At 48.3% G+C, this 24,131-nt stretch overlaps 1 protein-coding gene across 2 annotated transcripts; it reads right to left on the reverse strand.

The window, feature by feature from the left end:
• Positions 1 to 7,669: 7,669 nt before the first annotated feature.
• On the reverse strand, positions 7,670 to 23,848 carry AKR7A3 (aldo-keto reductase family 7 member A3). 2 transcript variants are annotated; one of them, XM_066606359.1, is made up of 7 exons: positions 23,645 to 23,848; positions 21,949 to 22,139; positions 20,545 to 20,649; positions 15,854 to 15,950; positions 9,826 to 9,925; positions 8,283 to 8,412; positions 7,670 to 7,977 (listed from the first exon to the last, which is right to left on the reverse strand). In XM_066606359.1, the coding sequence occupies exons 1-7, from the start codon at positions 23,832 to 23,834 to the stop codon at positions 7,816 to 7,818; spliced, it is 975 nt and encodes a 324-aa protein (XP_066462456.1). In that variant the 5' UTR covers positions 23,835 to 23,848; the 3' UTR covers positions 7,670 to 7,815. The 2 variants fall into 2 exon arrangements, with proteins under 2 accessions (XP_066462456.1, XP_066462457.1); XM_066606360.1 differs by lacking the exon at positions 20,545 to 20,649.
• Between the last annotated feature and the right edge of the window lie 283 nt (positions 23,849 to 24,131).

The following is a 24,131-nucleotide window of genomic DNA, read 5'->3' on the forward strand; positions in this document are numbered from 1 at the left end:
TCCTTGTATGGAGGCTCTAGTACCCTGCTGTACCGCCTCTAGCTTGGATACAAGTTGTGATACGGGCTGGCGTGGAGGCTCTAGTACCCTGTTGTACCGCCTCTAGCTTGGATACAAGATGTGATACGGGCGGGCATGGAGGCTCTAGTACCCTGTTGTACCACCTCTAGCTTGGGTACAAGATGTGATATGGGGGGCATGGAGGCTCTAGTACCCTGTTGTACCGCCTCTAGCTTGGGTACAAGATGTGATATGGGGGGCATGGAGGCTCTAGTACCCTGTTGTACCGCCTCTAGCTTGGATACAAGATGTGATACGGGCAGGCATGGAGGCTCTAGTACCCTGTTGTACCACCTCTAGCTTGAATACAAGATGTGATACGGGTGGGCATAGAGGCTCCAGTGCCCTGTTGTACCGCCTCTAGCTTGGATACAAGATGTGATACAGGTGGGCATGGAGGCTCTAGTACCCTGTTGTACTGCCTCTACGTTGGATACAAGATGTGATATGGGGGGCATGGAGGTATACAAGTTCTGTATGGTATCCTGCAGGGGGCAATGTGCTACTCCACAGCAAAGGCAGGATTGAGGCGTTCCCCCCGAGGTCTCCAGACACGAACGCGGCCATCATCAGCACCCAAACTAATCCTGGCTTCATCGCTGAAGACACCTGGTTTCCCTCCGAAGCGTCCAGTATTATTGCTCATGACGGCACTGCAAACCAAGGCGATGTTGGGTGTCAGAGCCCATATATGTAATGGGGGTGATGGTGGGGGTCAGAGGCCTTACGTGTAATGGGGTCTGCGAGACCAGACATCCTCTGAGAGCCTTTTATAGGCCCAAGGAACTAGTTTCAGGGTCTCTGGTGACAAGACGTCCATCTAATCACCACAACTCTCATCATTTACAGATCTGCCTGAGATGGAACCGCAGGACAAGATCTGCAGCAAAATGACTTCTTCTGTTTTAACAAAGTGTGTATATATCGTGGCATGGGGGTTTCTCACCTGGGATCTCTCGCTTGCGGATCGCCAACTTCTCGGCCCACATTGGGCAGCACACGTGTATAAAGGCTCCAGGGGACTTGGCTTTCTTTTAAATCTGGGGCATTTATTCACAGCAGCCAGCTTGTACAGCATACAATAACACCGATCATATGCGATGTGCAGGGGTCACAGCCCACAGGGTCCCAGCCGTCTGGAGGGCGTCCTCCTCCGCCGTCGGATGGGCGACTGGCCCGTACCAAACCTCAGGCTCTTAGTTCCTGACGTAGCGTTGTCATATTGCCTCACGGTCCAAACTGACCGGAACTGACTTATCTAATTCCTGCTACACCCAGGGGGTTCACACTCTGGTTTCTGTTTTTTCATGTATCGGACTGACCGTCTAGGACCTTCTGCAGGCCATTCTGATACTGCTCTCCCGATATATTATATATATATATATTGTGAGACGGTGACCGGCAAGGTGCTGGAGGGCAGGTATGTGTCGCCTAGGATGCTCTCCTATGCTGCTTTGGGGAGCGCTTGGGCAGATACGTGCCACCGAGCAGCCTGGGCTCGGTGGAGGAAGCCGGCAGTATAGTGTTAGTAGCAGTAAGCTACTAACACGTTGTAGCAAGTAAGTGGCTCCAAGCCGCATAATCTGGGCCGGCTTTTCCTGGAGTGACCAAAGTGAAGGGTGGGATGGTCACTCCCACGTACCAGGTGAGGCTGGTACCAGGCCTTATAAAGCCTGGGCCTACAGGGCCTAGAGGAGAACTGAGACCTTTGCAGGTCTGAGAGTCCTGGCTGGCTGTGTGCAGGAGCCATTTGGTTACCAGTGTGTAGACAGGGACGCTCCACGTATAGTAAGTGCTCAGACGAGCAGGATTTACTTTATGTTTGCCTGATGTTAAGGCCTGTATTTTGCTTTGTTTGCTTGGAAATAAACCCAGGCAAAGCCTGGACTAAAGACTTTATCCTATGTGTCACTGTCTCTGACTGCTTATGCCCAGGTTGCTACCGATCCTAAACGCTAATCCCTCACATATGGTGTTTGGATGCGGGCAGCGGTCTTAAAGAGACATACACCAATTAATGGACATTTTGCTGCAGCAGCTGGAGAATCGTTGCCAAGGGCGACCGCCCAAGAGAGATTGACTGGAGAGTGCTGTAACCCCCATGTCCTGGGTGAAAGCTGCAATGGCACAGCAACTAGACACTGCCAAGATGGAAGAACTGATAAAGCAGCTGGTGCAAGTTACCGTGCAACAACAACAAGCGTTTGATCAGCAACAGCAAGCGTTTGCTCAGCAGCAACAAGTGACGGCAACCCAGCAAAAGGTCCATGAGGAGGCCATGAGAGCTCAGGCCAAGACTAATGCTCCCCTGGCGGAAGCCAATCGGTTAGCCTTGCAGGAGCAACAGCGGGTTAACCAGCAGCTGCAAGAGCAAATCCTGGTGATGGCGCAAAGTGTGCAGAGGACGTCTGGTTCGCTCCCCACTACCCAGACCGCGGTGCAGGCGGCCTTACAAAAGATGACACCCACCGATGACATCGAGGCCTGTCTCGCGGTCTTTGAGAGAGTGGCCGAGAGGGAGAAATTACCGGAGCGCCTTTCCTGACGGGAGAACCCCAAAAGGCCTATTTTGACCTCGGTGAGCAGGATGCCAAAGACTATACTAAGCTGAAAGGTGAGATCCTGGCACGCTTGGGTGTGGACACCAATGTGCGGGCCCGACGCGTACATGCCTGGACTTTCACTGACGACCTGCCAGCTCGTTCCCAGATGTACGACCTGTTCCACTTGGTGAGAAAGTGGCTGCAACCGGTAGAGTCGACCCCAGCGGAGATTGTGCAAAAAGTTGTTCTGGACAAGTTCATCCGCTCGTTGCCCCCCACAATCCAGCGCTGGGTGGGACAAGGGAGTCCCCAGGACGTGGACCAACTCGTGAGCCTCGTCGAGAGGTATAAAGCCACGGAGGACTTACTGCAAGCCGTGCCTCCTCGACGTTCCAACCCCGGGAACAGCAAGTCGGCCGGAGCACCTGGTAAGACTGTTCCGTATGTAAGGGGTGTCAAAAGTGTCCCAAAGGGAGGCGGCTCAGAGGGGGATCATTTGGGACAGAAGAGGAGTCCCAACTGGACAGTCCGGTCCCGGGTAGAACCCCAAGGGGACCAGGGCCCCATACTGTGTTGGCACTGTCGTGAGCCCGGGCATATTGCCGCCAACTGTCCACTTACCGTGGAACCAATGGACTGTGACTCTGCCCGGCGGAGGTCGATGTTCACATGGCCAGTATGTTCTGCAGAGACTGCGTCAGAGACTGATCGACCATTATGTCACATAAAGGTGAATGACTTTGTGGTGACAGCTCTACTGGACTCAGGGAGCTTGGTTACGCTGGTGCACTCCAGCCTGGTCGATCCCACAACCGTCACCGGCCGACGCATGGGGGTTCTTTGTGTGCATGGGGACACCAAGGAGTATCCTATTGCCCTTGTACGACTTGATACTCCGTGTGGACTTGCCACCCATGAGGTGGGCGTCGTAAAATCCTTAATGCACACCGTGATCCTCGGGAGAGACTTTCCCCTATTTTGGGACTTGTGGCGACACCGAGGGTCGTCTGCCAATAAGGTTCATGATGATGCAAATGTGTATGATGTGTGTCCCGAACCGTTTGACCCTGAGGGTACGGTTCCAGCAGTAGGGGTGACCCAAGAGAATGGGGATAACTTTCCCTTAACAGTATTGGCAGGTGAGACGGAGGTACAGGACAAAGTGGTTGCTATGCCTGACTTAGAGGTCTCACGTGCCAATTTCGGAACTGAGCAGCTCCGAGACCCCACCTTAGTAAAAGCTAGGGAAAATGTTAAAGTGATAAATGGGGAGCCTCAATTCCCAGGGGCTGATACTGTGTTTCCACACCTTGCAGTCAACCAAGAATTGTTGTATCAGGTTGACAAGGTCCGTGGGGAGGTTGTGGAACAGCTGGTGGTACCTCAGTCCTATCGTAGGATGGTCTTAGACCTGGTGCACAAGCATGTGCTGGGAGGTCATCTTGGGAGCGAAAAGACTAAGGAACGCATCCTTCAGTGTTTTTTTGTGGCCTGGGGTACATGGTGATGTAAAACGTTACTGTGAGTCGTGCCCGGAGTGTCAAATAACAGCTCCTATGCCCCATTACCGGAACCCCTTAGTGCCCTTGCCCATCATAGAGGTGCCGTTCGAGCGGATCGCTATGGACCTAGTTGGGCCCTTGGTAAAGTCTGCCCGGGGTTACCAACATATATTGGTGGTTGTAGACTATGCCACCAGTTACCCCGAAGCCGTTCCTTTACGCAATACGTCATCCAAGGGTATTGCAAAGGAACTACTTCACATGTTCTCCCACACGGGCATACCAAAAGAGATCCTGATGGACCAAGGAACCCCCTTTATGTCAAAGGTCATGAAGGAATTGTGTAAGCTGCTGAATATTAAGCACTTACGGACGTCTGTGTACCACCCACAGACGGATGGTCTGGTTGAGAGATTTAATAAGACCCTAAAAAGCATGCTAAAAAGGGTAGTCAATAAGGATGGGAAGGACTGGGACTGTCTGCTGCCATATTTAATGTTCTCAATCCGTGAAGTCCCCCACAATCCTCCACTGGGTTCTCTCCCTTTGAATTAGTTTATGGTAGACATCCCCAAGGGCTCCTTGATGTAGCTAAGGAGACCTGGGAGCACGAGTCCACCCCCTACAGGAGTGTTATTGAACACATCTCCCTCATGCAAGATCGAATTGCGGCGGTCATGCCCATTGTTAGAGAACATTTACAGCAGGCTCAAGAAGCCCAAAGCCGGGTATATAACCGGTCCGCCAAGGTGAGAACCTTCAACCCTGGGGATCGGGTACTAGTGTTGGTGCCCACCCTAGAAAGTAAATTCCTAGCAAAATGGCAAGGGCCCTATGAAATAATTGAGAAAGTCGGAGAGGTAAACTATAAGGTGTACCAGCCAGGTTGGCGGAAGCCAGAATAGTTGTACCATGTAAACCTAATTAAGCCATGGAAGGACAGAGAAGCCCTGACTGCAGTGAGCACCCCCCATGGTGGGGTCCCAGAGGTGTGTGTATCAGGGTCCCTGTCCAAATCCCAACAGCAAGAGTCTAGGGAATTTATACAACGTAATGCGGATGTGTTCTCCGATATACCAGGGCGTACTGGTGTCATAAAACACGACATTATAACTGAACCAGGGGTAAAGGTTCAGTTGAAACCGTACAGGGTTCCAGAAGCCCGCAGACGAGCCATCTCAGAGGAGGTCAAGAAAATGCTAGACCTCGGAGTAATTGAGGAGTCGAAAAGCGAATGGTCCAGCCCTATCGTGCTGATACCAAAACCTGATGGCTCTCTGCGCTTCTGTAACGACTTTCGGAAGCTAAATGACGTGTCAAAATTTGACGCATACCCAATGCCGAGAGTGGACGAGTTAATTGAGAGACTGGGTCATGCCAGGTACTTTTCCACTCTCGACCTTACTAAAGGCTACTGGCAGGTTCCCCTTACAGAGAGCGCGAAAGAAAAGACTGCGTTTGCCACACCAGAAGGGTTGTTCCAGTATACCTGCCTACCCTTCGGTTTGCATGGAGCCCCAGCAACCTTCCAAAGATTGATGGATATCATACTCAAACCCCATCGTCAATATGCGTCAGCATATTTAGATGATATCATCATCTTTAGCGAAGACTGGGACAGCCATCTACCCAAGGTACAGGCAGTACTGAACTCCCTTAGAAAAGCAGGGCTCACAGCAAACCCAAAGAAGTGCGCCCTGGGTCTTGAAGAAGCATGATACCTGGGATATATAATAGGTAGGGGTATTATAAAACCCCAGGTCAATAAAGTTGAAGCCGTTCAGGACTGGCCACAACCCACAACTAAAAAGCAGGTGAGGGCCTTTTTAGGCATTGTAGGGTACTATAGGCGGTTCGTGCAAAACTTTGCTAGCATAGCAGCGCCCCTAACAGACTTGACCAAGAACACTAAGTCAGTCATGGTCAAGTGGAACCCTGACGCAGAAAAGGCATTCCAAGAGTTAAAACGGGCCCTCTGTAGACGTCCAGTGTTAGTCACACCCAATTTAAAAGAGAATTTATTGTCCAAACAGACGCGTCCGATGTGGGACTGGGAGCTGTTCTGTCCCAGGAAGTAGAGGGAGAGGAACATCCCGTAATTTATCTGAGCGGGAAGCTCACGCCACAGGAAAAAAATTACAGTATCGTTGAGCGGGAGTGCCTAGCCATCAAGTGGGCTCTGGAATCCCTAAAATACTACCTGCTAGGTCGGCACTTCAGGCTGATCACAGACCACTCCCCCTTAACCTGGATGTCACAGGCAAAAGGAAGAAATGCCAGAGTCACTAGGTGGTTCCTGACCCTTCAAAATTTTAGTTTTTCGGTAGAGCACAGGGCCGGAAAGCTACAGGGCAATGCCGATGCTTTATCAAGGACGCATTGCATGACTGCGAAAGGTGTCCGACCCCACAGGCTCGAACAGAGGGGGAGGGTATGTGAGACGATGACCAGCAAGGTGCTGGAGGGCAGGAATATATCGCCTAGGATGATCTCCTATGCTGCTTTGGGGAGCGCTTGGGCAGATACGTGCCACTGAGCAGCCTGGGCTCGGTGGAGGAAGCCGGCAGTATAGTGTTAGTAGCAGTAAGCTACTAACACGTTGTAGTAAGTAAGTGGCTCCAAGCTGCATAATCCGGGTCCGGCTTTTCCTGGAGTGACCAAAGTGAAGGGTGGGATGGTCACTCCCACGTACCAGGTGGGGCTGGTACCAGGCCATATAAAGCCTGGGCCTACAGGGCCTAGAGGAGAACTGAGACCTTTGCAGGTCTGAGAGTCCTGGCTGGCTGTGTGCAGGAGCCATTTGGTTACCAGTGTGTAGACAGGGACGCTCCACGTATAGTAAGTGCTCAGACGAGCAGGATTTACTTTATGTTTGCCTGATGTTAAGGCCTGTATTTTGCTTTGTTTGCTTGGAAATAAACCCAGGCAAAGCCTGGACTAAAGACTTTATCCCATGTGTCACTGTCTCTGACTGCTTATACCCAGGTTGCTATGGATCCTAAACACTAATCCCTCACAATATACACACACGCACTTTAGATTTTTCCCCTTTTTGCACAATAAAAGCCCCTTTCATACTATTTTTATTGCCTTTTGCTAAGGGATTTTTATTTAAAATACAGTATTTCTGTACAGGATGAAGTGTGTTTCATTTCCTGTGCAGGCCCCTATGCATGTGATGATACCAACTTTATTTTTAATTCGGGTTTTTTTTTTCTTTACACAAATAAAATGCAAAAGTCTGCAAAATAAAGTTAATTTTTTTAACATTAGTATTTTTTAGCATTTTTATTTCTGTTTCACCTCTTTTTATGTCTCTACAGGAGCCTTGAACCACATAATATATTGGCATTCTCCTGTACTGCGGTGTATTGTGTCTTACAGCAGTCTCCCATTGTGTAAGGTTCAGGCTCAGCTCCTGAGCCATCTATATACCATATCTGTACATCCATTCACAAGAACGGCTTCCCCCCATGACATACATGTACAGCATGGGGCTAGAAGGGGTTGAATTAAGTCCCAGGTTATTCCCAACCTACAATTCCCCATCAGGGAAGAACCAGAGAACAGAAATTGGCTTTCTTTATTTATGAAATCACTTATAAATATTCGCGGGGCGCCTCGTGGTAAAGCGGCGCCTCGTGTCGGAGTCTGAGATGAGATGATCTGTAGAAATCCCGATTCGGATGAGGCTCGTCCTGTGAAACGTTCTAACGGAAATAGTTCGGACAGTCGTGGGCGACCAGGTTCCAGGCTTCATCAAAGGCGATGACCACAGGGGGCAGCAGCGGCCCGCCCTCGGCCCCGTCCAGGTTCTGCACTAGCTGCTCCACACTGGACATCCCCAGGATCACAGCGTCGCCACGACTGCCCTAAAAAGGCGAAAATCATTAGTGTTATTACAAGTTTTATTTAACCCTCTCCTCACTAAGCAGATACACCAATAAGATCAGCGCAGACCTCGCCTGAAACAGAACCCTGCTCCTTCCTTTATCTAATGCTCAGTCTGACCTCCCACTTGTATCCATTGCTTTTCTTCCTCTATGACTGTGCCCTAAAACACTCTGTGCTGCTATGGCACCCTTAACAGAAGGTAGCATGCGGCCAGATTCCCTCTCCCACCCCAGCTGTAGGCACAGGCGGCACACCTCCCTGGAGGCACAGACGGCGCACCCACCTGGAGTTTAGAATGGTGGTACATCCAGCGGAGTGCAGCAGCCGTCAGGCTGGGTCTGTCCTTGCCGTACGCCTCCTCCAGCGCCCTCTGCACCACGTCAATCGCTTGGAAGTAATGCTTCTTCCAGTATCTGTAACAAGGTCAGACAGCCAGGAGACCCCCATTATTATCAAACAAACCCACCGTACATGTCAGTGTTAGCTAGGAGACGTTTTTCTCACCCTTGCCTTTCAAGAGCCATAACTTCTTTATGTGTCTGTTGAGTCAGCTGTATGAGGCCTTGTTTTTGTGGGACAAGTTGTGATTTTTTTTAATGGTACCATTTAGTGTAGCATGGAAAACGTATTAATTTTAAGTGGAAAAAAAGCAATTCTCTCATTTTTGGTTGGGTTTCACTTTTGTGGCATTCATGTAAAAGGGACGTGTTGGCTTTATTCTATGTGTCGGCACCATTATGAGGATACTATGTTTATGGTTTTTTTTATGTTGTGCTACTTTTAAATAATTAAAAACCTTTTAATTTAAAAAAAAAAAAAAAGCTGTCAGCGCATTCAGAGCCGCATCACTTTATTTTTCCGTATATGGGGGTGTAGGAGAGTTTGATTTTTTTGCAGAGTAAGCTGCAGTATTTAATGCTACAATTTTTGGGTTCACACAAATTTTTGAAAATGTATTTTATTTTTATTGGGAGACGGGTGAACAAAAGAAAGTAATTGCCCGCTTCACACGCAACCTGCAGCTCTGTGGCGCACATGTACATCACAGAGGGCGAAGGGATAATAGTCCTTTCACACAGACCAATTTGCTCCGATGCAAAGTGATGCACAATTCTGCTGGCAAAAGAACAAATCTGGAACTAATGAGCCATTTCAAGCGGTGCTTCTTGTTTACCGCACACGGCTGAGCATGCTGTGCAGGCAGGAAAAACAGCAGGAAAATACGCCGATAACCACAGAAAAAAAAAAAAAAGGACTGCTCCTTCCGCAAAAACCCAGCGGTGAGGTGCGCACAAATACTCATGTGCCCGTGTGAAGGAGCCCTTACATAAGGCAATACAGACTCAACGATCGTTATTCCCCAGGGACTTGTCATTCATTGGCTGCACATCTCCCCGTTTATGCATAAAGGGTACGATTAGCCAACAATTGCGCATTTCTCATTCGTCAACTAGTTTGTTGTTTTACGTAGCCTGATGATTGCGCAAATGAATGTTCAGGCAAAGTTCTTGCATTATAGTTGAGTCATGTAAAAGCCCTTTATGTCATGACGTTTCACATGAGCCATGTAATGTGGTTGGTTTGGATAATTAGACCCACGGTCGGGCTGGGATTTGTGGTGTATTACACTCATATGAGGGGGTTTCTCAGACTCAGATATTAATGAATGATCCTCAGGATAGATCATCAACATGAGGTCGATGGGGCTGCCGCTTGTCTGCAGCTACTCCAGATACCTGATCGGTGGGGCTCCATCGCTTGGCCCAGCACTGGCCTGACATTGATGACCTATCCGGAGAATCACAGAAGATCATGGATGGACTGACCTGTTCCTGTACGCCTCGGCCCAATTGTTCCCAAAAAATCTGCTGGGCTTCTGTTCTGTATCCTTGTCCTCGTATTTGTATTTGCCGGTCAGAAGCCCCCCTGTAAGAGAGAACATCACCAGTCCTGCAGAATTCACAAAAGTGACAGATTGCCGTGAAGATTATAAAGGATAGGGCTGGAATGGGGGGAGGGCGAGGCCCCCCCCTAAAATGGAAGCCCGCCATGACACGAGGGGGGAGATAGCCGGAGTTAAAAGTATTCGGGGAGTATGGAGTTAATTTTGTTAGTTGGGGGGGGGGGGGAAATTTCTAGAATTAGGGGGATAGCTGTGGGGGATTGGTGGATAAAGAAAGGGGTGGGGGAGTATTTAAGGAAGGGGGGACTGGCAGCGGCACCTTTTCAGGGAACACGAGAGAGTCCCGCCCGCCCGCCTGAGGGTTTGGGGTTGGAATTGGGGGAATATACCGTTTGTCATGTCAGCTTGGCGGGTGGGGGGTCGTTGGAGTCGGTGGAAATTGTGTGGGGGGAATCCCTCAGTGTTAAATTTTGATGTGATCTGGTGCAGGTGACGTGGCTGGTGAGGGGGCGGCAGTAGACTCCCTCCGGCTATAAGTCACAATAGTGGTTGCCAGCCTTTGGGCGGCGTGGTTGGCCCCTGAACCTGTAGTCCGGTGGGGGGGCAGTTGTTGCGTTTTTCCGGTTATGGTTGCACCAGATTTTGTGACTCCAAGGACTCCCCCTCGTTTATTGTTCATTTTTATGTACTGTTTGTCAATAAACTGGCTGCTGTGGCCAATTTAGCCAAAGAAGAAGGAGTGGCATTTTTATTGGTGGTAAGAGGGGTGGTGGGCTACAGCGTAGGTATTCTGGCCTCCACGGGTCAAGGTTCTTCTTCATGCTGGATTAAGGACTCTTGTACACGGGCCGATAAAGCGTTTAGATTTCTGTATCTTGCAGGAATCTGAAGGATTGACGCTCAGTGTAAATGTCCCAAATGAACGACCAATGAGAATTTGTTCACTTCTCGTTCGGCGTTCATTTTCTGCATGCAGATCGGCCGTGTAAGCAGGCAGTCATCCATCTATGAACAACTGCCTGCTTACTGTGAACGGAGGCGGGTGGGTTGGAAGGTTTCCCAGCAGCTCCATCTCTATTCATTGAGTGATGCTTGCTCCTGTGTGAAAGCTCAGGAACGATTATCACTGGGATGACTGTACAGCATCTGCACCCCACAGGTCTTCCCGTGTAAAAGGGCCCTCAGCTGCCCATTAACCTTCAACCACTATTGGACAAACAATACTTTGTCTGACAACTGTTTCCACTGGTTACCCCATACACATTGTTAGTGAAATGGATAGGACTCCATGTTCTATCATATGCGTAGCCATCTTTTCACTTGTCCTCTTTCTGGAGGATTTATGGATATTAAATGGATATTCAATAAACATTGAGTGAATCACTAAGGCTTTTGCTCTCCCAAGATAGCTAAATGGCCTTTAGACTGGCCAGCAAGTCAAACAGACATGTTCCAAGCTGTTCACATATGCTCCTTAACATTCTCTCTAAACAACTTATTGTTTAGAGTTACTGCACTCGTGTTCCAAGAAGTTAATCATGTATGATTTCTGCGCCTGCGCTGCGTTTGCCTGACATTTTAGATGTTAAATTCCTTATCTTGCATATTAATATTTTGTTTGTTTCATCAACCAATGGTAATAAATGAATTATAATAGATTTGAATTATTGCAATCAAAGTGTCTGCCTCTATAAAAACTGCTGCCTGCCAATCAATAAACAGATAACTTGGACCACATCGAGTAGTGTGTGGTTTGACAAGTTATTGACAGGCCAGTGTATACTTCTAACCAATCTGGAACCCAGGAGCATACCATATAGCAAATATTATTGTTTGCACTAACATGAACGTTAGGCTCAGTTAAGTGTTTGGACGCTCAGGGAGGTAAAGTTGAGTCACCCCATACATATTTGAAGGTCATCTGACTCTACTGTTATCAGCAGGTTTGGATGACTACAGTGTAATGTGTATGGGAGCCTGAAGTAGGAAACTTTCTAATCTACACCCTGCGTCTCAAGCAAAGACTGCAAACATGAGAAGGCAGTAGGGGCTCTATTAACCCCTTAGTGATGGCCCCATTGCCTTTTTACACCCTAGGTATGTGGGCTGTAATCCTAGAGGACATAAAAACATACATCTTTTGCATTAATGCCCTCTTTGCTGAGGACGTGACAGCTCCATGCTGTCAGTGCCCGCAGGTAGTCGACTGCATGGAGCTGTCATCCTGGGCTGTGGGCAGTCCCCCGTGACAACGGATAGCGCCGATCGCAATAAAGTCAAAAAAGGTTTTTAAAAAGTTAGATATTCAGCTGCCCTGATGGATCGGATCCATCAGGGCAGCTGAGATTACTCACCCACCTTGTCGGAGGTGTCCCACGGTGCACTGGTCCTCCGGGACCCGTCACCGCTCTTCTGCATATGCGCGCCAGACGTATAACGTCACGCGCATGCGCAGAAGGCCAGGAGCCCCGGTAAATTTAAAATCTCCTGGCTCCCGACTCCTGAAGATAGCCAGGAACCAGGAGATATCACCGGGTCCGTGAGCCAATGTATAGCGGCGATCGTGAAAAAGAAAAAAAAAAAAAAGTTTTAAAAAGTGCCAGTTTCACACCCCTCATGGATCCGATCCATAAAGGGAGGTGAAAATACTCACTTCGGGTCCCCTTCTGCGCATGTGCGCCCGCTGTCAATCATCGGGCGCGTGCACAGAGGGGCTCGAGCCCTGGGAAATTTAAATCCCTCCGCTCCTGCCTACCATGTGTAGAGAGAGGTCCACGGGGACATGATCACTGTTATCCAATGGATAACAGTGATCATTTAAAGTTAAAAAAAATTTTAAAAAAGGGTAAAAAAAGTTTAAAAAAAGCTTATCTTTCATCTCCCCCCACGGATCATATCCGTGAGGGAGGATGAAATGACGTACCAAAGGCCCCCGGATTTATCCGTGGACCTTACCCCCAGCTTCTGCACATTCGCCCGTCGCCAAAATGGCAGATACATGCACAAAAGCCGTGGATTGCCAGGGTAATTTAAAAAGCTCCCTGCTCCTGGCTACAAAACTTAGCCGAGAGCCTGGAGATTTCACGGGGGGCCGCGGTGAGCGGTTCCTGATCACGTGTTCGCCATTATCCAAATGGATAATGGCGATAACGTGAGAGGGAAAAAAAAAAAAAGAAAAAAGAAGAGGCTTCATGAAGCTGATGTGATCGGTGAAAGGGGATGAAACTTTTTACCGGAAGCCTCTGTATTTGACCCCAACGTGACTCTCCTCCGTGAACTTTCCCGGATTCTGCACATGAGACCGTCGGCAAAACACCAGACACATGCGCAGGAGTCGGGGAGCCCAGGAAATTTAAAATCTCCTTGCTCCCGGCGCTCAACAGTCGCCGAGAGCCTGGAGGAATGTCCTCGTCACGTGATAAAAAGGTAGAGATCTACCTTAGGCCGGTCTCACATGACCGGATAGGAATTACAGATTCCACATGTGTCTGATCCGCACTAATACGCAGATCAATCACATTGGCTTACACAATTCCGCTCACATTAGCGGGTCGGAATTGCGTAATCCACTCGCAGAAAATAGAAAGCAGCAGGTTCTATTTTACTGCGGATATCCGTGACATAGAGCCCATTGTGCTCCATGGTCACGGATATACCCGCTTCACATACGCAACTACATTGTGTACGGGCTGCGGGTACTAGTGTCATCGCTAAGCGACGGTGCGGGAAATACAGACCAAAAAAAAAAGGTGTACTGCGCATGACCGCCCGTGTAAGTACACAGTTATGTGCAGTACATTATATGGCCATACACAGCGCCACAGCCGGGCTCACAGCTAGGATTCGCTGCCGGCCTCTGCAAGTGGATTCCACATCCGGCCGTGAGCACCCAGCGTTATTCAGACCGCTACCTGTAATACGTATTTTACAAGAAGCCACCAGAACGCTCGCCTTCCTGTAGTTCCAGGAGCAGTTTGTTGAGGGCCTTCTGTTAGAGACCGCCGCACCTCGGCAAGATTACGAAGCCTCACAGAGGGCCACTTTTTACACCCCATTCCTGCCGATCAAGAAATACCCCCCAAAAAGCATGAGAAGAGGGGGCATACCCGGTTTTAGTGCCCCGTGTGCCCATCCCAACCAGCCTCCGTAATTACCCGTCTTCGGAAATACCACACAGTTTACATTATTACTTTTATCTAAGATTTAGGGAACGCCAAAAATGATGGAGGGGGGGGGGGGGGGGGGTTAAGGTGTCAATTTTTATTCCGTACAAGTGAGCCATGGGGCGTGGAATTTATTCAGTTGTGCCCTGCAAACCAACAGGTGCTCCTTCTATTATAGGCCTTGCCATGTGTCCTTTAAGTAGATTAGGACCACAATTGGTATGTTTCTGAACACGGGACAAACAGGGGGATCCATTTTGGGGTGAACGTCTTCATTCCTATGTGTGCTGGACAAAAAAACCCTGTTTTTAAATTGACAAAATTGCCAAAAAAATGAAAATCGTAATATTTTCCTTCTGCTTTGCTTAGATTCATTCAAATACTGTGGGGTCAAAATATGCAATACACCCCTAGATGAATTCGTTAAGGAGTCTAGTTTTCAAAATGGGGTCATTTGTTGGGGTTCTCTGTCGTTTTGGCCGCTCAAGGGCTCTACAAGTGGGCAATGGGGCCTAAATCACCTTCATGCTAAATTTCTGTTCTGAATGCCACTGACTACTCCTTACATTTTTGGCTCCGTTGTGCATCCAGACATAAGATTAGGGCCACAGTGGGTATGCCTCTGAACACGGGACAAACAGGGGGATCTATTTTTGGGTGCAAGTCTTCGTTCATGTGTGTGCTGTACAAAAAAAGCTGTTTTTAAAATGACAGAATTGCCAAAAAAAAACGAAAATCACTATTTTTTCCTTTTGCTTGAATTAATTCACAAACTGTGGGGTCAAAATGAGCAGTAGACCCCTAGATAAATTCATTAAGGGGTCTAGTTTTCAAAATGGGGTCATTTGTGGGGGGTTTCTGTGGTTTTGGCCACTCAAGGGCTCTACAAGTGTGCTATGCGGCCTAAAACACCTTCAAGTAAAATGTCTGTTCTGAAAGACTCCGACTACTCTTCATGTTGGGCCCCGTTGTACATCCAAACATAAGATTAGGGCCACAATGGGTATGTCTCTGAACACGGGACAAACAGGGGGATCCATTTTGGGGTGTCAATCCTCATTTTTATGTGCACTATAGAAAAAAATATCTCTTTAAAATGACATATTTGCAAAATTAGGAGATTTTATTTTTTCTCCTCTAAATTGAATTTATTCCTGAAAAAAAACAAACTGTTGAGTCAAACTCCTCCTGACCCCCTCAGTGAATACATTAAGGGGTGTAGTTTTTAAAATGGGGTCATTTGTGGGGATATCTATCATTGTGACACCTATGAGCCTTTGCAAACTCAGCTTGCTGCAAGAAAACAAAGTGTTCCTCAAAATGCTGAAAAGTAATGTTAAATTTGTACGTCATCTAAATGGTTAAAAAAAAAAAAAACAACGTTTTTCAAATTAGTATTCAGAATAAAGTAAATAGATGGAAATATATATCTTATCAAAAATTTGTACAGTATGTGCACATATTGAGATACTACAGTTGAAAATGTGAAAAAAAAAGACAATTTTTTCAAAATTCTTCCAATTTTGGCGCTTTTAATAAATAAACACATATTCTATGGGTCTATTTTTACCACCTAAATGAAGTACAACATGTGGCGAAAAAACAATGTCAGAATCACTTGGATATGCAAAACCTTTACGGAGTTATTCTATGTCAAGTGACATGTCAGATTTCCAAAATTTGGCTCCGTCACTAAGGGGTTAAAGCTGCCTATGGGGACAGATTTATTGTGGGGGACGTCTTATTTTTGCATGTAGCACTTTTTGGAAAATAACGTGGCCCACTCACCGGCCAATGGATTGTAGGCATAGAAGCGGATGCCAAGCTGACGCAGGCAGGGGAGCAGCTCCGTCTCTACTTGTCTTGTAGTGGCGTTGTACATACCCTGGAATGGATGGAATGGAGGATGATTACATCACTTATAAGGACCTTCGTGTATATACTAGGTTATACGTGATATATTATCGGTATCTCATGTATGTTAATTAATGATGCTGAGTGTCAGCATGGAATATACCCCATCAGTGTGCCAACTGCCCACCACTTACCTGATTCACACATCATGGCTGTCCCAGGTATCTCTGACCAATGATGAACAATATGCTACTATGTGTAAATGATGGACTCCATAAAGGTTACAGCTAGGTGGTAAGTAGGGAACATCCTCATTCTTAACTCTTTCCAATCCCATTTCCCTTCCACCCGCACCCCCGACTCTTATTTTATTTTGGGTGGAAAAGCACGTTGTGGATTCCTTGGAATTAGTCAACAAAAAGATAGAAAAATAATCTATAAGCAATTTTTTGAAAATCAAGCTTGAGTTAATATGTATATTTATATTACACTCTGCAGGGGAGCTCCGACACTGTATATAATAATCTTTATTTGCATAGAGCCAACTTATTCCAACTTATCGCTTTCAAGCACAGAAGAACACAGGCAATACAACAATTGCATGTGATATACAATAAATAAATGGGGTGGGGGCGATACAGGAGGTACAAGGATGGGGGGGGGGGGACACAGACAATACAAGAATTGCATATCAGTTATTAGGACGCAAATGGGGTGGGGAGGTCAGGGGGTGCAGGTGTAGAGATCGTATGCGATAAGCAGGGTGGAAGGTGTGGGGAGCCATAGGGTGGGGCGGGGGACTAGGCCAGGGGATTTGGTATGCCTCCCTGAAGAGGTGCATTTTTAAAGGCGCGTCTGAAATTTCGTGATTTGGGAATTGTCTCGATGCCCTAGGGGTAGAGCGTTCCAGAGAATGAGTCCTGCAGGCGAGCATGTGAGGTTCATATTATAGGGGTGTTTAGTCTGAGAGTGTTAGCGTTTCGGAGTGTGCAGGCTGGGTGATGTGCAGACAGGAGGGAAGAGATGTACAGTGGCGCGGTGCCATGGAGAGCTTTGTGGGTGAGGAGTTTGAATTTAGTTCTGTAATACATTGGCAGCCAATGCAGTGACTGGCATAGCGCATAGGCGTCTGAGTAACGACTGGATAGAAAAATGAGCCTAGCTGCTGCATTTAGTATGGATTGGAGTGGAGCGAGTCTAGTGCGGGGGAGGCCGATGGATAGCGAGTTGCAGTAGTCAATTCGGGAGTGGATGAGGGCGACAATAAGTGTTTTTAGCGTGCCCATGGTGAGGAACGGACGTATTTTAGCAATATTTCTGCGGTACATGTGGCATGTTTGGTCCAGAGATTGGATATGGGGGGTAAAGGAGAGGTCAGAGTCCAGTGTGACCCCAAGGCAGCGGGCGAGCTGTCTGTGGGTTATGATGGTGCCAGACACTGGAATGGAGATGTTGAGGGGAGGTCGGTTAGAAGGTGGAAAGACAAGGAGGTCAGTTTTAGAGAGGTTACGTTTGAGTATAAGGGAGGACATGGTGTTAGAGACAGCGGACAGACAGTCGGTGATCTTTTGGGGGAATGGTCCAGAGATCTCACTGGAAGAGGTGTATAGTTGGGTGTCATCAGCGTAGAGATGGTATCGGAGGCCAAATTTGAGGATGGTTTGTCCAATTGGAGCTGTGTAGATGGAGAAGAGAAGGGGAGTGAGGACCGAGCCCTGGGGTACCCCAACAGCAAGAGGAAGTGAAGAGGAGATAGAACCAGCAAAGGAAACACTGAAAGAGCGGTCAGAGAGGTAGGAAGAGAACCAGGAGAGAGCAGTATCCTTTAGACCAATAGAGTGGAGCATAGTGAGAAGGAGATTATGGTCGACAGTGTCAAATGCAGCAGACAGGTCAAGGAGGATTAGTAGGGAGTAATCACCTCTTGACTTTGCTGTCATCAGGTCATTTGATACTTTTGTGTCAGTCGAGGGTAGAGAGCGGAAACCAGACGGGAGGGAGTCGAGGAGAGAATTCTCAGAGAAAGCGTGTGAGCCTGGAGTAGAGCAGGCGTTCTAGTAATTTGGAGATGAAGGGGAGGTTTGAGACGGGTCGGTAGTTGGCAGCGTCGGTCGGGTCAAGAGTTGGTTTTTTAAGCAGAGGGAAAATGATGGCGTGTTTAAATGAGGAGGGGAAGGTGCCAGAGTTTAGGGAGAGGGTGCAGATGGTGGTGAGGTGAGTAATGAGAGCTGGGGAAAAGGAGCGGAGGAGGTGAGAGGGGAGAGGGTCGCTAGCGCAGCTGGTGGGGCGAGCAGCAGAGAGCAATCTGGAGACTTCTGCCTCTGTTGTTGGTTCTTGTATAGATAGTGAATGGATGATGGATGCAGTGCTGAGGAGACTGGGATCGGGGCTAACCATGAAGTTCTTGGAGATTTCTTTTCGAATGTTGTCGATTTGTTTCTTTGAAATAGGCGGCTAGTTCTCCAGCAGTCAGATTTGTCGCAGGGGCCTGTTCTTTGGGGCTGAGGAGGGAGTGGAAGGTGTCGAAGAGATGTTTGGGGTTGTGGGATAGTGAGGAGACAAGGGAGGGGAAATAAACTTATTTGGCATGGTGAAGGGCTAGGTTATAGGTTTCACAGATGAATTTGAAGTGATGGAAGTCCGCGGGCAGCGTTGATTTTCTCCACAGCCATTCGGCGCACCTAGAGCACCGCCAGATGAAGCGCATTTGGGACGTGAGCCAGGGTTGCCGTGATCTGCGGGGGTCACAGCTGGTGACGCTTCATCCAGGGCACGTCTGAGGGTGGAGTGGTAATGTTCAGCTGCCAGGTTAGGGCAGGGGAGGAGAGAGACAGTGAGGACTGAATGGTCTCAGCAAACTGTTGGGTGCGGACGGACTGGAGGTTTTTAGAGGTGTGATAGGAGGGTCAGGGGAGACTGGGGTGCCTGATGGAGAAAGCGAGGAGGTTGTGATGAGAGTGGAAGGGGGAGTTAGTAAAGTGGGAGGCAGAGCAGAGACAGAGGAAGATTAAATCGAGAGTGTTGCCGTCTCTGTGAGTGGGGAAGTCAGAGAATTATGACAGGCCGAGGGAGGAGACATGGCGAAGCCTGCTGTGAAATAGGTAGGTTGCAGCCTGAGAAGAGAATGCCTGAAGCCTCTCGGTCAGTCGGGCTGTCATGGCTGTGGGAGCTCCAGTCGTGGTCCTGCTGCACTGCTGATTAAGTGGGAGGCCACCATTAAGAGATGGTGAATGCAAAGGATTGTGAACTGTTGAGAGTGACCACGGAGTCACGCCATGCCGGCTGAGGAAGGTCGGGCTCAAACGGCCATAAGCGTAAAATGCTGTATGGGTCACGCAGCGTTTTACCATTGTGCAGCCGCCGGAGACCCGCCTATTGCCATGTAGGGCAGTGAAATTAAATTGCGCATGACAGCGCAACACTTGTTTAGTTATCCCATGCTGGGGCAATTACATTGTGTATGCGAGTGTATATACGCTGCCATAGACAATGGCCTATCACGCATGTATAAAAGCAGCAAAATAGAACATCCCCCGATCTTTTTTGCGCTCACGTATTATGCAATTTAACAACAAATGTGACGGGAACTGCGTGAGGCAGTGAAATTGATTGTCTGCAGATTATCACATATCACACGAGCGTACAGCGCACGCGTAATACGTGGTGATCATACGCTTATATGAGCCCGGCCTAACTAAGAGACCGAATACAGACAGCAAGGAATGACTAGCCGACATTGTAAGGCCTCATGTCCACGGGGAAAATCAGGCCCGCCGCGGATTCTCCATGTAGAATCCGTAGCGGGTCCCTCCTGCCCCGCGGACATGAGGCCTAAAAATCAGAATAAACTCACCTGCTCCGGACGATGCAGATCTTCCTTCCTTTGCGTCCAGATCTTCTTTCTTCGGCCTGGTGTATGTGATCGGCACGCCGGCAGCGTGCCGCACACATGCGCCAAGCACATCCGCCGGGCTGAGGAAAGAAGATCCGGCCGCATGGGAAGAAAGATCTGCATCGCCCGGAGCAGGTGAGTTTAATTCTGGTACGGGTCTACCGCGGATCCGGACGGCTTCCATAGGCTTCAATAGAAGCCTGCGGGAGCCGTCCCCGCGGGAGACGCGCACGAAAATGGAGCATGTCTACTTTTTTCCCGCACGCGGATCCGCGCTTGACAGGAAAAATGACATCCAATGCATCCCTATGGGGCGCGGATCTGCGTGGGGGAAAAACGCTGCGGATTTAAAATAAAAATTATCCCGCGGACATGAGGCATTCGGCTGCTGTCACACCTGCGTCAGTTTAGGGTTTCCACTTTTCTGCTCCGTTTTTAGAGGACAGAAACTAAAATAAAACTGAAATAAATGGATCCTTTTTTCCCCCTATTGATTTCACTGGGGTTTCAAAAGAAGGGCCGCAAAGAGAAAGGCTTCCATCCCGTCAGGTTTCCGTTTTTGAGGCCAGAAAAATAGCGCAGTCTGCAGCGCACTGTGGAGGCATCGTGTTTCCGGGTCGGTCGTGTGGATCTCCATCACCGTCCACATCAATGTTTACACGCAACTCTCCGATGAGGACTAGAAAGGCGTCACCCACCCAAACCTCCGCGCCCGTCCCCATGAGCCCGGCACCTGGTAGACGGTCGGCAGCACCCAGTTGTTCTGTTTACAGATGCAGTAAATCTCCATCACCTCCCAGGACGTGTAGTTGGACACACCCAGCTCCTTGAACTTCCCCTGCAAGAAAACCGCCGTTCAGATAAATGCGTCTTGTACCAAACTGGACTGGAATTAATCATCATCATCATCTCTGCTTGCTCTCAGTGAGTGGGATCATTCTTGGTTCAAAGCCCATCCTGTCCTAACACCTCTCACAGCTGAGGGTTTGTTACAATTGTATCCAGTGCAAACAATCCTCTGAAGTAAGCAGCCTTGACTTTGGACTTGTTCACATCAGTGTTTTACAACAAATTGTCTTTTGGGATGCGTTCACATGTAGCAGAAATGCTTCTGATCCGCATCAAAACCTGCATCGTTTCTGCATCATAAACCGCATCAAAATCTGCAGCGGATAATCAGCCTTTCAGCTGTGGTACCAGGACTTATAAGCTATTGTTTCTCTGTTACCAGCCCGAAGCATATTAACTATATATTGGTCTCTTACTACATAAGTATAAATGTAATTATAAGTATCTAACAGATGAAATCTAGCTGCTGTATACTAACTTCACCCTTTATTCAGTTCCCCAAGTATAAACATAATTGTTTGTGTATGCAGTCTGCTTTTACCACGTATCTAAACTTAGTGGTAGTCAGGGAGGGCGTGCAACGCTGTACCAGGAGCCTGTCCAGGGATTCATTCACTCAGGCTTCTTTCCCACAAGCGTATATTGACCGCCGTTTTCACGGCCGGCTGATATGCGCTGTGATCTGATGCATTGGATTCCAATGCATCAGCTCACATGGCCATATTCATGCAGTGTAAAAGCGCCCAGCCGGCCCAATATAGCACGGGGCATTTTTAGGTCAGGCCCAAAAGATAGTCCTGGAACTATCTTTTGGGCCAGAATACCTCGACCGCTGCATGGGCTCCCAAAGGTCTCATATCTACAAGATGACTGGGTTTCTCTTACTGAGAACAATCACATTTGTTGCATTTACACCCGCTTCGTCCTTCTTCCCTTCTGCACACGCTCATTAACAACAGATCAGTTAAGCGGACAACAACGACGGGTCCAAACAAACCTTTCAGTTCAGTCCTGTTACCCAATGACTAATAGAATTATAAATTATACATTTTTTCGGTCCTTTTCATTCGCTTTATGTTTTTTTTAGCGGAAAAAAATTGGTTGCGGTCGGCGATATTTTTTAAAAAGCAGAAAGCAGACAAAACGGAACTGAAGCTCAGAAAATCAATCGAAAGTAAAACAGAAACTTTTCCTGGTTTTGCTGCTCCTCTAATGGCGCAAAAGAAAGGAAAACAAAAACATTGATGTGAATGAGCCCCAAGAGAGGCTGGACTAGAGGCGGCATTACCTCCAGGTACAGCTCCTGGCACGCCGCCAGCGTCTCCTCCAGCAGGGTCTGGTGGTCTGGGAGGTGCAGGTAGAACAACTGAACACTGGGGGTCTTCAGTCGCTTAAGAGAGGCTTCTAGCTGCTGCCGCACATTCTCCGCCCCCAGGTTCTTCTTCCCCTCCACTGGGTTGGCTTTGGTCGCTATCTTCACTGCAAGAAAATGACAATCCTAAGTAATGGGGTTAAGCAATTGAGACCCCCCAAAATAAACCTCAACCACACGCTCTGGAATTTAACCTTACCCCCTTAAGGACGCAGCCCCCCCCCCCCCCCCCCAATTCTCATTTTTTCCTCCACTCCCCACCACCCCCCTTTTAAAGAATCCCAACCCATTTAACCATTGATGTGGCTCTGAGGCCTTTTTTGAGAGACGAGTTGTATTTTTCAGTGGTGCTGTATAATGTACTGAAAAAAGGTTTAAAAAAATGGTGGAGCGAAATGGGAAAGAAACCAAATTCCGGCATCTTTCGGCGAGTCTTCTTTCTGTGGCGTACGAACTGCAACAAAATGACCTGATAACCAAAGAATAAAGTTACTGCATTACCAAATTTATGTAGTTTTGCTATACTAGTATAATTTTTTTCTAAGGATATTTAATTTTTAATTATTTCCCGCCATAGCTTTTATGTTTCCTTTGAGGCTCATTTTCTGCCGGACGCCCTGTAGTTTCTATTGGTACCATTTTGGAGTACGTATAAAACTTTTTAAATCGCTTTTTATTACATTTTGTTTGGAGACTGCGTGACCAAGAAAGTCCCGCAATACTGGCGCTGTGTTTTTTTTGTCTGACGACGTACACCATGTGGGGAAATAGTGCGTTACTTTGCTAGATCCGACTTTAAGGGCTTATTCAGACGAACGTATATTGGCTGTGTATTCACGCCAGCCGACATACGGTGTCCCTCTCTGCAGGGGAGGAGACTGGAAGAGCTGGGAGCAGTGCTCTGAGCTGTCGCCCCCTCCCCACCCCTCGGCACTATTTGCAAAAGGGGGTGGGGCGGAGAGCAGTTTTGGGACTTAGCTCCGCCCCCGTCTCGCCCCCTCCCATTGCAAATAGTGCCGAGGGGAGGAGAGGAGGCGGGAGCTCAGGGCATTGCTCCCAGCTCTTCCAGCCTTCTCCCCCTGCAGAGAGGCACGCCGTATATTGGACGATATACGGTCGTCTGAATAAGCCCTTACAGACCCAGCGATGCCAAATTTGTATAGCAAAAGTTGTTTTTTTATTACCTTTTATTCTCTTAAATAATTAATAAGATTTTTAAACTAATTTTTAATTTTCTTTTAGTAAGTCCCCATAGGGGACATGGACATGAGGCTTTGATCGCTTCTGCACTGTAATGCCATAGCATTACATTATACGGTGATCCAAGGGGGGAGGGGGCAGTGCGGGACCCCCGAACTTTGATTGGAGCATTTAGATGCCGCAGTTAGAATAGACAGCTGCATTTAAGGGGTTAATAGCTCCAATCAGCAGTGCGGCTCATCTGAGCTATTGCGGGCGAATGTTGGCTGTAAGAAACAGCCAACACCCCACACATGTTCTCCCCCCCACATGACATTTGTGCGTTCGTTCCCTTATTGTTCTTCGTTCAGCTCCATGGAGCTACAAAATCACATATTCTACTCCTTACCCGCCACGCCGTGTATCCACCTACCTCCGGAGTGGAGTCCCATCTCCCCCAGTATCCGCTCACTTTCTCCGCTACCATAAATATGCGCAGTGTCCACCTCATCGTATCCGCGTCTCAGGAACTCCTGCATCGCCTCATCGCTGGTTTTGGCATCCATCCTGCTCCCAAATCCCATGGCACCCAGCACGGTGCGAGGACATCTCTGCGGCTGCATGGTGAAGGAAGAAAGTGAAGTGCCCGAGAGGAAAACACAATTGACGACTGCCCACCGCTGCAGGCGAGACACACCCTGGTCACATATTAATTAGGGAGGGCAGCCGGCCAATGAGGGAGAGGTTCAGACTGATAACAGGGCGGCCAAAACCTGAACGACACCCAGAACCCCTCCCCAATCACAGGTGAAAGTTCTGCAAGGTCATCACTGAAACTTCACGCCAAACCAGTGTTAATTGTTAGCAGATAGTAGGAGCGCCTCACGCAGGACGGGATATTCCACAACAGCGTTACATAA

Source organism: Eleutherodactylus coqui, chromosome 6, assembly GCF_035609145.1.
Source record: "Eleutherodactylus coqui strain aEleCoq1 chromosome 6, aEleCoq1.hap1, whole genome shotgun sequence".
NCBI lineage: Eukaryota > Metazoa > Chordata > Amphibia > Anura > Eleutherodactylidae > Eleutherodactylus > Eleutherodactylus coqui.

Bases quoted from the DNA above. Each gene is read 5' to 3' on its own strand.
- AKR7A3 (XM_066606359.1), bottom strand. From the start codon at position 23,834: ATGCAGCCGCAGAGATGTCCTCGCACCGTGCTGGGTGCCATGGGATTT. The intron at 9,926-15,853 runs GTGAGTGGGCCA...TCTCTCTTACAG, and splicing joins TGCCTACAATCCATTGGCCG to GGGGGCTTCTGACCGGCAAA. The intron at 8,413-9,825 runs GTCAGTCCATCC...ACCTTGTTACAG, and splicing joins GCCGAGGCGTACAGGAACAG to ATACTGGAAGAAGCATTACT.